At 31.5% G+C, this 14,791-nt stretch overlaps 2 protein-coding genes across 2 annotated transcripts; one reads left to right on the top strand and one right to left on the bottom strand.

The window, feature by feature from the left end:
- Positions 1-383: 383 nt before the first annotated feature.
- Positions 384-2,149, bottom strand: LOC132719121 (ninjurin-2-like). The gene is made up of 2 exons (XM_060702864.1): positions 1,804-2,149; positions 384-1,411 (listed from the first exon to the last, which is right to left on the bottom strand). Exons 1-2 carry the CDS (start codon positions 1,969-1,971, stop codon positions 1,004-1,006), a joined length of 576 nt encoding a protein of 191 aa, XP_060558847.1. The 5' UTR covers positions 1,972-2,149; the 3' UTR covers positions 384-1,003.
- Positions 2,150-10,793: 8,644 nt separating this feature from the next.
- On the top strand, positions 10,794-13,614 carry LOC132719120 (UDP-GlcNAc:betaGal beta-1,3-N-acetylglucosaminyltransferase 7-like). Its single transcript, XM_060702863.1, has one exon. It carries the CDS (start codon positions 10,954-10,956, stop codon positions 12,424-12,426), a length of 1,473 nt encoding a protein of 490 aa, XP_060558846.1. The 5' UTR covers positions 10,794-10,953; the 3' UTR covers positions 12,427-13,614.
- The last annotated feature ends 1,177 nt before the right edge of the window (positions 13,615-14,791 follow it).

Raw genomic sequence — 14,791 nt, 5'->3', positions numbered from 1 at the left:
ACTTGGGTTTCCAACCCGACATACGACTTCCACGGCGTTTCCACTGCGTCGTATGCCACCCTATGAACTCAATAAAGTTCTTAGTCCGATTAGACAGGGATAGAAAAAAGCACTTACTTAAATTTCTACAACTTTACAAAATGTATTCAGAAATGAAAGATTGTTTAGCTTTATGGCTAACAAATCGCAGAGCAACAGACTTACAGAAATAGAAAACAAAACCTTTGAGGAATAAAACCAAAAAAAAATTAAAGGCTTAATGGAAGTTAAATTATTTCATTTGTTCGTTTGTTTCTGTTTCAAACATGATTTAATTTTCAATTTTATTTTCAAAGGTAGATATAATTTAAATGAAAGAAACTATTGAAAAACTAACAAAAACACATTTTTTATCATTTTATAGTCAAAAATAACCAAGAAAAATAAAATAATAATAAATAAACAATCATATTTTTATGTAAATCTATATAATCCTAAGACAACATGTTAAGAATATAATTTATACGTGTATACATGTACTACAATTAAACATTAAACATATCAAACAAAACCACATCAGTCATTTACATGCAAAACATTTTGATCTCTGTATAAACAAGGAGTGAGGAAGTCTCCTAAGTAAGTGCCTCGTACCATACAATTATTCAATACAATCATGTAAGCTTTTTATATAAATATATGTAATTTATCACAGATATTTGCTTATCACATTTGTTTTTATATGTATTTCAATTAGACTATGAATTGTAATATGTTCAAAGTGACACAGTCATACAGCAATATGGTCCCAAATTCGAGCATCGGTCCGAAAGAATCATGACAATAAATAAGTTATTAATCAACACAGTCTGTTTTTATCTCTTGTTCTTATACCGGAAAATGTACTTAACAAATAAGATACGCGTTTTCAATGAAAACCATTTGTTTAACTTTTCGCGAATTCACATGATTTTTTTCAAAATTCTAGAAACTTGTATATATATAATGCGTTGCTTCAAGACCTTCATTGGTTTGGACCTTGGCTTTCCACACCAAAGCCTGCGATAAACACGTTGGATACAATGATAAAGAGAACAAGAACACTTGAAGCACGGTCAAGCATATCGGCAAGCCATTTCTTCTTTTCCATTTTAGGACTTGTTGATTCTTGCAAGCACTCTTGTTGGTGATATTCCTCCAGCGTTTTCTCAATGGCACTTATTACAAGCATACAAATTGTGAATACCAACTGAAGTCCTATCGACATACAAATAAAGGTGAGCAGTAGGTAGTAATACTGGTTGTTTCCAGAGGCAACGAGGGCTTTTAGCTGAGAGACGTTCGCCATTAAGAGAGCAACGTCCATGAGCTTGTGAATGAAGTTCCGTTTCATGACGTAAGCATTTTGTGGTACATTTTTGTCTGGCTCATCCTGAAAGGAAATTGATAGTAACAACATTAGCAGTTTGTAATGGTGAATGAGCATTTTAAAATAGTATTATAACATATAATATAAACTTATATGTTGGGCATAAAGTGTAAACGTACTCGTATAGTAAGTATTATTTTTTTCTAGTGATATAAATCTACCAACAAAATAAAACTGTCACAATTGTAAAAAAAATACAGGGATAGTAGACGTTTGTTATTTAAGCTATAAAAAAAGCTGCTGGAAATTTGCCAAATTACTAAAACAGTTCACTTTGACAGCTGATGTTTGTCAAACTATTATTTGTTACATTTACGAAACAGTTTATTTGCTAATTTGATATTTTTTTGTATAATTCAGCCAACAAAAGCAAAATACATTAATTTTGTAGTTACCTTTAATTCCCCATCAAATTCGTCCTCCATCGCAACAATTGCTGATCGTTCATGTTTCCCGTCTCCCTGATCATCACCATAATTGTCTGTATCTGCCTTCAGTCCAAAATCTTTTATGTTTTCGTTCAGGGCAGAGTCTGAAAAAACAAGGTTGTTTTGGTGAGACATGGCCGTCTTTTTTTTTTTTTTTTTTAAATATGTTAACTTCAAATTTTATATCTGAAGCAGTTGATAACAAATCATTGTAACTTAATTTCTTTTTATTTGCATTTGACAGGTTTTTTTCAATTCCAAAAATAAACTCCATTCTACATTAAAGGTCACATTTTTAATTTCGGAAAATACTTGATAACTCAGAGTCATTAAACATTCAGACGACACAAATAATTAATAAAAGCCATTCACACTATATTTATAGACCAAGTTAATTTTTATTCGGTTTCTGGCGGGAAAATGTACCATTTTATATTCTATGACACAGCTACAAGATTGTCGGTACATGTTATATGCAAGAAGGGGTTTTAACAAATACCCTTGCCGCTTTTGTAAAAAAAGGTATTGCACGACCGTGCATACATTTTGCCGGGACGTCATTTTCGTTGTATAGATACCGTGTAAACACGCACTAAATGTTAGCGTTAATGAATAAGCGCGTCAATGAAAAACGATTCCGTTTCACTGTAAACAGTCTATGTTTTTGGTTTGTGATAAATGGAATATATATTTATGTAGATTCAATACTGAAATTATTAAACTAGCTTTTCAATTTTGGGCCATTTTTCACAATTAGAATAATAATTTTGAAAAAACAAACAAAAAAAAAAAAAAAACAGAAAAAAAACGAGAGAGCGAATGAGCTAAAAATTTGCACACAAGATATTGGTCAAGATTTACATCAAATAGAGCATTTATTTCAATAGATTATTTCCAATCCCGTCATTTTAAAAGACCTCAAGGGCGTTCCTTTAACATAAGAAGAGTAATAGTGACTATTATACTGATATCAGAAGGGTTTTAAGGAATACGAAAAGGCATTGGTCAATATAACGTCAGAAGGATTTAAGTAATAGAAAGAGCATCGAAACACAAGGCTATCTGATTTGGGCGTAGCCCCCGAGTGTTAATCAGATTGCCGAGTGTGTTGATGTTCTTTCTCTTTTGTATTATAGTCAAACATAAAAACACGTTCCCTGTTGTCATAATATGAAACCCCAGAAAAAAGTAACCAATGAACGAGCATCTGAATATGATATTTCTATCGATTTTTCTTTCTCTGCCGTCACAATAAGTCAACCCCAGCAAAATTGGGCCAATCAATGAACATGCTTTTGAGTGCGGGTAACAAATACCTGCACTCCAGTTAACGCATTGTGCATGTATATCTCTGACACATTTTCAACAGAAAGTTCCCTAAACTATGATACAAGCGATACATACTTTAGCAAGACAATAAGTTTTCTAGTGATAAATATAAGATAAGAAACTATTGTAGTACACTATAGTCTGGCCTTAATATATCAATTAAGTTATCGCAACGTTGCGTATTTTACGCTAACGCACTCAAAACCAGGATGTGGGTGTTAATTTGTGAATGATACAATAAAAACTTCGTCAGTACTTGAAATAAAATAGGACAATGTACTTTCAACATCATTTCGGATATTGTAACAAAATGGCGAATTGGAAAAAAATATATTTATTTTTACACCACGAACTTTGCACTTTCAGGATTTTGGGTGAGGAGCCGTGACTCAGTACTTCTATGAAATGCACGTGCTCTATATGTGAGATGCTTTTTGTATAATAATACTAATTGTTTACATTTTTAGGTATTTGATGTAATAATTGAAATTGTTTATTTCAAAATGCCTTTCAATTAAACATTTCAATTAACATTACTAAACTTTTATGCTATTCTTGACACAAATACAAAAATAAAATAAATACATAAATAAATAAATAAATAAATAAATAAATTATTATTATTATTATTATTATTATTATTATTATTATTATTAATATAATAGTAATAATAACAAGTTTACTATCTTGTTTGAAACATATTGACAATTTAAGTTAAACTTTTATATCAGTTATATTGAACAACAACAACAACAAGTATGCTTTCGTACTCTCTATGAAACGCACCCCAGATCTGGATATGTAAACATTTAAAGCTGTAAAACAACCCTATTTCCAGTCATTAAACAATGAAACCTTCTATTTAATATGCATATATATACATGTATATCTTAATTGAAGAATTTTCAGCACAACAAAAAAAATAATAATGAATGAAATAAAATAAAAACAAAAAATAGTAACAATCTGGCCAATGAAAAGAATAAAAAATTAAAGTACAAAAAAGTTGGCCCTCTGTTTGATTTTAACCCATACCCAATTCAAACTCAATATCATCACCGGAAATAAATAAGCCGCGTCATGACAAAACCAACATAATGGGTTTGCGACCAGCATGGATCCAGACCATCCTGCGGATCCATGCTGTTCGCTTACAAACCCTATAGCAAGTAGAGAAACTGATAGCGAACAGCATGGATCCTGATCAAACTGCGCGGATGCGCAGGCTGGTCTGGATCCATGCTGGTCGCAAACCCATTATGTTGGTTTTGTCGTGACGCGGCTCAAATACTCTTCTGCATATTACACGGTAGACATTGCATATATACTTCATTTGATATACTGGTTTACGTTAAATAGCTTGCATAAACATAAAACGATTTCATGAATGGAGGCGTGGCCGAGTGGTTAACGAGTCGGACTGGTAATCTTATGATCGTTAGCCGAATGGGTTCAAACCCTTCCAGTGGCAAATCGTTGTATCTTTTGGTAAGAAACTTTAACACTCATTGCTTAGTACTGTTTGGTTCCAGGATTCGAAAAAGTGTCTATAAGCTTATATAGCTTACTACACAATCGAACTTAAATGAATTCTATATAAACCAAAGTACGGGGAAAATGTGCAAAAGGAAAATGTGCAAAAAAAACATCAAAAAACAAAAACGAAAAACGAAAAAAACAAAAAACGTTTGGACAGTTACATGATCGGGCGTGTACATTAAGTTGCTGGTTCAGGCTGCCAATGACAAGTTTATCCCTTGTATGGCAACTTGTTTGTCGAACGTACGGACATTTTATGATAACTATGTAAACGTTTATTTACTGTCATTGTTCATTGTTCAGTCTATATAATAATACATCATTATAAATTGCAATTATTAAGTACATATTTTAATGATCTTTGAACCAAACCGGATAATGACGTATATCTATATGCGGAGGCGTTAAAATATGTTTAAGTGTTGTACCATATGATCCAATATCATTTAACGTTTCCTGTTTTAATTAACAATGCCGTTTGAGAGAAAACTTTCCAAATTTTCATATGAATATGAATAAACATAAAAAATATATAAAACGGATATATATCAAGAATTTCCCCAAGTCAAATTACTTATTATTGGAGGCCTTCTTGAATATAAAATTTTGCACTATATTTATGTTATCTTTGGTGGTTTGATGTATTGTCTTAATAAGCTACCTGCGTTAAATAAAGAGTCTATTACTATTATTATTATTTTCATAATTATTATTTTTGTATTATAATTATCATTATTATTAGTAGAAGTAGTATTAGTATTAGTATTATTATTATAAGTAGTAGTATTAGCATTAGTATTATTAGTATTAGAATTACTTCTACTACTAATTCTACTATTATTATTATTATTATTATTATTGTTGTTGTTGTTGTTGTTGTTGTTGTTGTTGTTGTTGTTGTTGCTGCTGCTGCTGCTGTTGCTGTTACTTTTATTGTTGTTGTTGTCTTTCTTGTTGTTGTTGCTGTTGTTGTAATTACCTGAACAGGCTTTTTGTGTATTTGATTAAATCCAAAAATGTTTTTGAAACAGTTTTCAATAATTAAAAACGCGTTAAGGTAGATTTGATATTGTTAAATGACCAGCTCATAAAGTTTTAAATTTACTTCTGAGTAAATTTCTTTAATATTGTTTTCGTCGGTTGTTGTACTCAAGTGCCCACTCGGGCCTGTAATAGTGCATTGAGGGGTACCTGAGTCCTTCCTCCACCAGTAAAACTGGGAAATTGCTGTGTTGGTGCGATGAAAAAAAAAGAAGTATTTACAAGGTGTGGTCTTGGACGTGGCTTTCTTCGGGAACACTCGCATATATATATATATATATATATATATATATATATATATATATATATATATATATATATATATATATATATATATATATATATATATATATATATATATATATATATATATATATATATATATATATATATATATATATATAGACAATATTTCAATTCAAAAACAAAATGTCTTTGATATTTATACTGTATATCTAAATGTAATTTTATAACGTTTAATTTTTGTGACGAGCAGCAAAAACTCTTTATTTTTGCAAACAAGCATTGACTGATGTTTGCGTTGATTATTTTTTGTAATATTTTGTAATAAATCATTTAGTATCAGAAAGGCAAATATGAATAATGTGTTTGACTGATAGTAATGTATGGTGTATATTTGCGTAATGACGAGGAAGTGTGATGTTCAATTCATATTGTATAATGAAATGTGTTCTGTTCTGTTCTGTTCTGATGAAAATGATAATGTATTTCACCAGACGGCTCTATGCATTGGAATATTTGTGTTAATAATTTGTGGTACATGTGATCAGAGATAATTAGAATGGTATGTAAACACATTTTGTTAATATAAGAAAGCATTCTCATTATTTTTTGCAGATAATTATTGTTTATTTAAGAAATAACAGGATCAGTGCTTCAAAAGCAGCAGGCGACAATATTGATGATGATGATGATGGTTATAATGATGATGTAGATGATGTAGATGATTATGATGATGAATATAATGATATTGGTGATGATGATAATAATAATGATGTTGGTGGTAGTGATGATGATGATAATGATGATGATGATAATGATGATAACTATGATAATAAGCATGATTATAATGAAGATGTAAAATACTTGAATGTTAGTTTGAATGTTAGTTTGAATGATGATGCCGAGAATAAAGACGAATTTTATGATGATGATGTTGATGATTATGATGATGATGATGATGATGATGATAACTAGTGTTTTTTTTCTTCGGAGATGGGGTGTGTGTGTGTTCTTGTTGTTGATATGTTGTTTTCCTTCTTTAAGTGTGCGTGATATTTTCTGTTAGGTGGGCTTACATGAAAATGAAATGAAATGAAATGAAAAGTAAAACTTTATATCTTATAACGATAAGGTGATGGCCTGTCCTAAGTTACACATTTTACCTATAAAGGCGCTGTTAATTTCTTCTAATTAACATCGTATATATGATTTCCACACTGGTACTGTAAACGCCTGAATTCATATTTTGTAACACTTGCTATGTGTCTATGTGTTAATATTGTTTTATAATTATGTTATATGTGTTAATAACTGGTCAAGCCCTTGAATTGATATTAGACACACCTTATTTTCTAAAGAAAAACAACTTTCCCTTAAATGTCCTGTAATTACAAAGGTTTCGTATTTTATAAAGAAACGGTCATATTTGCCGATGGAAACAAATTTCAAACTTGTGTAAAAACACGTGTGTGTCTAGTACGTGGTACTGTTGAATACGTAGCAATACGTGTGTGTGTCCATGCACGTGTTACTGTTGGATATGTAGCGATACGTGTGTGATATATTTAACCTTAAAAACGTATTCCATCTTTGCACATCATTTAGTATATAGATTGTTATAAGTAACTGTTCCTAATTTTTTAGGTACAACACCGTATACAGAAGAACGGCGTCAATAGGGCGGATTAGAAAAAAGTTTCGGATTGAAAAAACGGCCATGAACCCTTGTCAATATGGCGGATAACTACGATAAACTGATTTGGTCCTACATACCTTTGGGGGCAGGGGACCTAAAAATGAAAAATTTTGTATTTCAGTGTGACCAGAAACACAATTCCAAATATTTCAAAATCTGTTTCACAGGCAGATAACCAGTTGCACAGCATTATTCAATGATATATGACATACATTGAAGAAAATAATAGTTTGCATGCATTGCTCCTTCAAAAAATGACTGACAGCAATTTATATTTACCCCCACCCAGCCAAAATCACATCTAAAATATACCAATATGGGCAATCTTCATGAAGGTGCAGCATACTCCAGAATCCGCCAGATTCCTTTAAAAATATCAGTAACACGCAGTGCAAGCTATAGCATTTTCAGAAATGACAAATAAAGTGTCTGTCATACGTTTAGATTTTTCACAAAATTTATCTGAAATTTCTTACTTGTTTGGCGCCAACTGTCAAAGCTTGATTTTTAACTTTTTCACCTCCATTCGGAGAGTCAGAAATACATACAAAGCTACCAAAATGCTTAGTTTCGGGTAAAAACCCAAAAATATATCTCATTTCCTACACACAAACAAGAAAGAATTACAATGACAGAGAAATATCAGAAGTTATCAGTAACTTCAAAACACCATGTCTGAGTTATTAAAAAATTTGACCGGGGCCATCATACGAATATGTCCCCTGCCCCCTTAAGATTTTTTATGTGATCCGCATTAAAGCGTTTCCTTTTATTTTCTTAAAATATTGAGTATTTCGCATTAAACGTTAACTTCGAAAAGTGAATACTGCGGTTACTTTGTATTTAATCAAATATTTAAAAAAGACCCTATTTCAGGGGAAGTAACTAGTACAATGACCATGCCTGTTATATGATTTACTTAATATCAAGTGCCAGGAACCTGTGAGATGGTTATTTTTCTGTATTCCACCTTCATTTAAATACCATAAAGTATTTTCAGAGTATTTAAAGTCTTTTGGAAAGAGATTATAGCAAGAAAAACAATATTACAGCCACATTTAATGTCCCAAAATGAATTTTACAGGAAACCAGACCCCATTTATTCTGGCATACACCTGAAAGTGCAGTAAAGATACCACTGTTGACTTATATGACATTATATACATTTGTAACAATTAAAAGTGCTCAATTATGCATTATTATGTCAATTTGCACAATATAAAACTGTTAAATCTGGATAAATGTGCACATTCTGTGAAGTACAGTGTTTGCCAAAATTCCAAATTTTTATTACCTCCCTTGATTTTACAGTCTACTTACTCTACATAACTTGATAAATCCTACCAGTCACTTCAAATTTTGACTAACAAATGTAGAAGGAATGTTTATGGGCACATTTGGGTCAATTCCAACACATTTTATAAATTTGAAAATTTCCTTAAGGGGGCAGGGGACCTAAAAATGAAAAAATTTGTATTTCAGTGTGACCAGAAACACAATTCCAAATATTTCAAAATCTGTTTCACAGGCAGATAACCAGTTGCACAGCATTATTCAATGATATATGACATACATTGAAGAAAATAATAGTTTGCATGCATTGCTCCTTCAAAAAATGACTGACAGCAATTTATATTTACCCCCACCCAGCCAAAATCACATCTAAAATATACCAATATGGGCAATCTTCATGAAGGTGCAGCATACTCCAGAATCCGCCAGATTCCTTTAAAAATATCAGTAACACGCAGTGCAAGCTATAGCATTTTCAGAAATGACAAATAAAGTGTCTGTCATACGTTTAGATTTTTCACAAAATTTATCTGAAATTTCTTACTTGTTTGGCGCCAACTGTCAAAGCTTGATTTTTAACTTTTTCACGTCCATTCGGAGAGTCAGAAATACATACAAAGCTACCAAAATGCTTAGTTTCGGGTAAAAACCCAAAAATATATCTCATTTCCTACACACAAACAAGAAAGAATTACAATGACAGAGAAATATCAGAAGTTATCAGTACCTTCAAAACACCATGTCTGAGTTATTAAAAAATTTGACCGGGGCCATCATACGAATATGTCCCCTGCCCCCTTCCCAATGGGTTTGCGAATGATGCGGGTGTAAATAGGAAGTCGGCATAACATTTTGTCAGGTTTTGATAAAATGGCGGAAAAGAGTGTTGTAAGCAAATGAAACATGTCTATAATGTCTAGAAAACGCATCACTTTCAAAGTTGTAAAAGTTCGCAGATGATTGTTTGTTTGAAAAAATCTCGAGAAGGTTACAACCTATTGGTGATCGTCAGACCATAATGTGTAGCGTTATTTCGGAGCTGATTTTGATAAGACAACGCGAAAACATTTAATGGTTTGAGTACAGTCACGTGACTCACGTCTCGGATATACTTCCGTCGAACCATCACCATACGCGGGGCCACTCTGATTCAAAGGTTGTAACGTACACTGAAACTTGACATGTGCAGTGCATTGACTAGACCCAAAAAAAAGTTACCCGAACCCTGCCCAGGATCAACAAAAACAACAAACAAGCAAACAACAGTAACACGCACACAAGCACACACGTACATAGACACAAAACATAAGTACTCATACAGATAATTCACTTTATTCAGAGCCATAGTGCCGGGGACTTGTAACTAAATTCTTAATAAATATATTTATAATATAAAAGGCGGCCTATTTTAATGAAAACATATTTTTTAAGTTTAAATCCTGTCCGACGTCCCGTTACATTTATATATTTAGATTAAACTATCACAATAAGCAGTAAAAAATGGTAAATACGAGCTAAAGTAATAAAAACATACATATTTGTAAAGTTACTACCGTTGACCCATGTGAAATACCGAGAAACACGTGCAATTTTATTTCATGTTGAAATTAGCACGATTTTCACGCTGATAGCTTTGAGTTATACATTATATGTCTTTAAAAAGTCGACAGGATCTCTTATTTGTCAGTTCCGAAAAATTTCATTAATTTATTTGGTTCACGTTCTTTATTCAACTTTAATACAACCTAAACTATTGTTACTAAAATGTCATAGTATAAGAAAACAGAAATATGGTTAAATATAAAATTCTGACTTTAAACTGCATTTGTATTAGAAACTTCTTTCTGTCGGAAATGAAATACAGTTTCAACCTTACGGTCTCTGGAATCATGTCATATGAATACACAGTTGTGTATCCCTGTATCGTTGGCATTTAACGCATATTTTTAATTGGATTTCATTTGTGTCCTAATACTATGCCTTTGAACATTGGTAATATTTTTGAAAACTTTATAACACAAATGCGTCAGGTTCGATTAAATAAGTCAGCAATTATTGTAATGCTATTTATGGTGTGGACTATGTTATTGTCAGGAATAGGTAAAGTTGAGTATGGCATGAACAAAAGTGAAATGGCTGTATGCCTGCGTCTTTTTGAACAGGAATGGCGAAATGGTCCTATTGATGATACTGGTATAACGGATGACGCAAGTAATGGTGAACAAGAATATAGAAAATTACCAGAAATGTCTAAGGATAAACCGAAAAGAACGGATACTTCAAAAGATGTCCCGAAAAGCATAGACTGCTCTGTTTGTAATAATATGAAAGATAGTGAAAGGAAAGATAATTCAGATGAAATTAAGAAAACTGACAACAAACCGAAAGATACGCCTAAAGAGAAACAATCTAAAGAGACAAAAGCATCTGATAAAAAAGCGGACGTATCATTGAAAACCGAACATCAAGATAATCAGCAAAATGAGAAAAAGGAACAAAACAAAAAAGATATAAGTGACTTACCTAATATAAGATTAAATCCAAAAACAGCGAAATCGTTAAAGCCGAACGTGACGTCACACTTTAATAATATTCTTCATCGTACAATGCAAAAGCCATACCTTATTGAAAATCCCAAACTGTGTTCTTCTGTTAAAGGACTTAAAGTTCTTGTTATAGTGCATTCAGCAACGAAGCATTTCGAGAAAAGGTTAGTGATGCGGGAAACATGGACTAACAATTCGTACTATCCGAATTTAGGACCTATCCGAACAATGTTCCTATTGGGCCGTGCGCCAAACCCTTACGTTAAAGCGAACATTAATCAAGAATTCAAAAAGTACGGTGATATTCTACAGGGCGATTTTGTCGATTCCTACCACAACTTGACGTTGAAAGGCGTAACAGCCTATAAATGGGTGACAGAGAAGTGCAGGAACGCTCAAGTGATACTCAAAATAGATGATGACGTAATCATCAATATGTTTCATTTTCTCACCCAGACTGTGCCATTGATTGTATCGAAACCAAAACACATTGCATGCCGGCGTTCGGGGATGGCTCGAGTCAATCGGAACCCGAATAACAAGTGGTTCGTGGCAAAAGAGCTATTTGTTGGAGAAAAAACATACCCTGAATATTGTGAGGGATTTATGGTAGCGTTTTCAAATGATCTTTTACCCAGTTTATTCAAATCAGCTATGTTGACGCCATTTTTCTGGATAGATGACGTATACCTTTATGGACTTGTTCCCAGAAATATACCGGGAGTACATTATACCAATCTGACGTTTGAAAATGATGTTTTGTGGGGGATAGACAAAATAAAAGAGTGTTTAAAAAAGGAAACGAAATGCAATCATTTTGTGTTTTTATTATTGAAACATTCGTCACTTAAAGTAAGAAACATGTGGGCACTAGTTCTAAATCAGAAGACGAAACGAAATTAATCAACAGATTATCTCCTAATATAGGAATATAAACTGTATGCATAACAGTTGAATGGGCATTATTTTATTTAAATATATACAATGTATTTTATTTAAAAAAAAATACAATAACACATATTGATAACACTTTACGAATGCATAATACGAATAATATTAAAGTGTATAAAGCTGTATACCTGTTTCCAAAATCCTAAATTAATTTTGAAAAATAATACATTCAATATGTATCCTTAAAGGCCCATTATGCCTCAGAAATTAGTTTTTTTTATTCACAAAACCTTAAACAGTTAAATGTTCAGTATCTTGTTAAAGTTTCAAATTAATACTCATTTGTCATATAGATCAAATATCTTTGCTCCTTTTGGCAATTGTTGGCAATTTGTATAATTATAGTGAACAGAAGTCAAAATATTCTTCTTTGTTTACATTTTGATACTTTTACGACACATTACTGTGCATTCATAGATTATTTCTTTAGCTGTTAAACATCTTAAATGCTCTAGATTAATCCATTATAAAAACATTATTAAACACATGTTTGACTTTTCTACTAGAGAAGTTAATAAATATTAATTTTTAAGGCATAATGTGCTTTTAAAAGCGAATTGTCCATGCACAAAATTATTGCTGAATGGTTAAAACCCTACTTAAAAGGCAAGATAATATTTTGTTCTGGAAACTTTTACGTACACTATAAATGTGTGTTAAATAACAGTGACATTCTATGATACAACTCTTCATAGAACCAACCATAAGATTACCGAAACAGCATAATCTTTATAGAATATTACATTTATAATATATAGCTTTATACCCTTTAACGGTCGTTTTGAAAATATGTTACCTCCATAAACTTCAGTTATATCACGGCTGATTTTTTTTAATTACTAGTCGGAGAGCTGGGGTTATAAAAAGTGTTTTTACTCAATTCAAGGGAAGTAACTGCTGTATATATGCTTGCATTTATTTTGTAAAGGTTGCGCCCCTTTGATAAAAGAATTGACATGTTAGTTTTAAAATCATAATTTCTTATGTTTTTACTACTAAGGTATGGATTAAAATACGATGTAAATGTTTTTGACTATGTCACGTGATACTAGAGTTAATATATTATGTTAATTATAAGTTTGCGAAGTTAAATTACATATCTATCAAATGAAATTATATATTATTAAATTGTAGAATTTATTTACACCTTATCGTTTTGATATTTTCTCTTAAGGGTCTTTAAAAATTAACAGTTTATGTCGAGCAACATCGTTGCTTTCGTTATATTTCGACAGTCCCCGTTCATCTAATTTTAGAATGTTAATGTCGCTAGTGTGTTTTCCGTCTTAAGAAAATACCAGTATGGCGGATCACATATGCAAGTCAATCGCAACTTTTCGGACCTTTCCGTCAATCATCGGATAATAGCCGACGACGTTCCGATTGATATACATGCTCAAAAGAGATTGTGATCACGTGATACAGATCAAATGTTTACTGTAAAACGAATTATTTTTGCGTATTTTTATTTTTATTTTTTTAGTATGCTCCATAGTTGCCATTACCGCAGTCAGTGAGCCTAAAAATGAGCCATTGACTACCTTTGTTCCATCTAAATACATGTAGTACTCTTAGTGAAACCGCGTGTTTGTTCATTAAGATATACACGCAGTTTCACTTTTCCGGAAAAAAAATCATACAATTATTGTTACTCACCAGAATTAGCGGGTTCTACAATTCATCCAAAAACAATAATGAAAAGTAAGTCACGTGGTAAAGGAACCGTGACATTTAATTTATTAGATATTTAAAAAAAAATCTATAAATAAGTAAATAAATAAATGAATTAATGCACAACTAACAAACGTCTATTTTTATACACGTTCAATTTATTATATACTTATAAATGAAATATTGAGAAATATCAATTAAATAAAATGTGTATTTTCATTTTCCGTATTTTCACTGTAAAAATTTATTTTTCACTGCAGTGAAACATATTTTCTGTATTTTCACTGGTGTCTTGCCGGACTACTTTCTATTAAATTCTGCCAATACGCAAAATTTAAGGGAAATTCTTTCAAATTTTAACGTCAAAAAAGAAAAATGTATATAATAAACAGAAAATTCAAGTTTTTTTCTACAAATACATTATTTATTTCATCTTGTGGCATGAAAATTATCATATTTCACTCGTGGCTACCGCCACTCATGAAATATTTTTTTTCATACCACTCGATGAAAATAAATCATGTATTTATAGAAAATACTTGAACATCCTCTATATATTATCTAACTAAATAGCGTGCATAATAAGAATTGAGTAATTATAGAAATGTAAGAATTCTTCTGATATCAGCCAGAGATTTTTAATTTA

The sequence above is a fragment of the Ruditapes philippinarum genome, unplaced genomic scaffold (assembly GCF_026571515.1).
Source record: "Ruditapes philippinarum isolate M1 unplaced genomic scaffold, ASM2657151v2 ctg2103_1_1_1_1, whole genome shotgun sequence".
Classification (NCBI taxonomy): domain Eukaryota; kingdom Metazoa; phylum Mollusca; class Bivalvia; order Venerida; family Veneridae; genus Ruditapes; species Ruditapes philippinarum.
The sequence above is the reverse complement of the archived record's forward strand: the minus strand, read 5'-3'. Positions and strand labels throughout refer to the sequence as shown.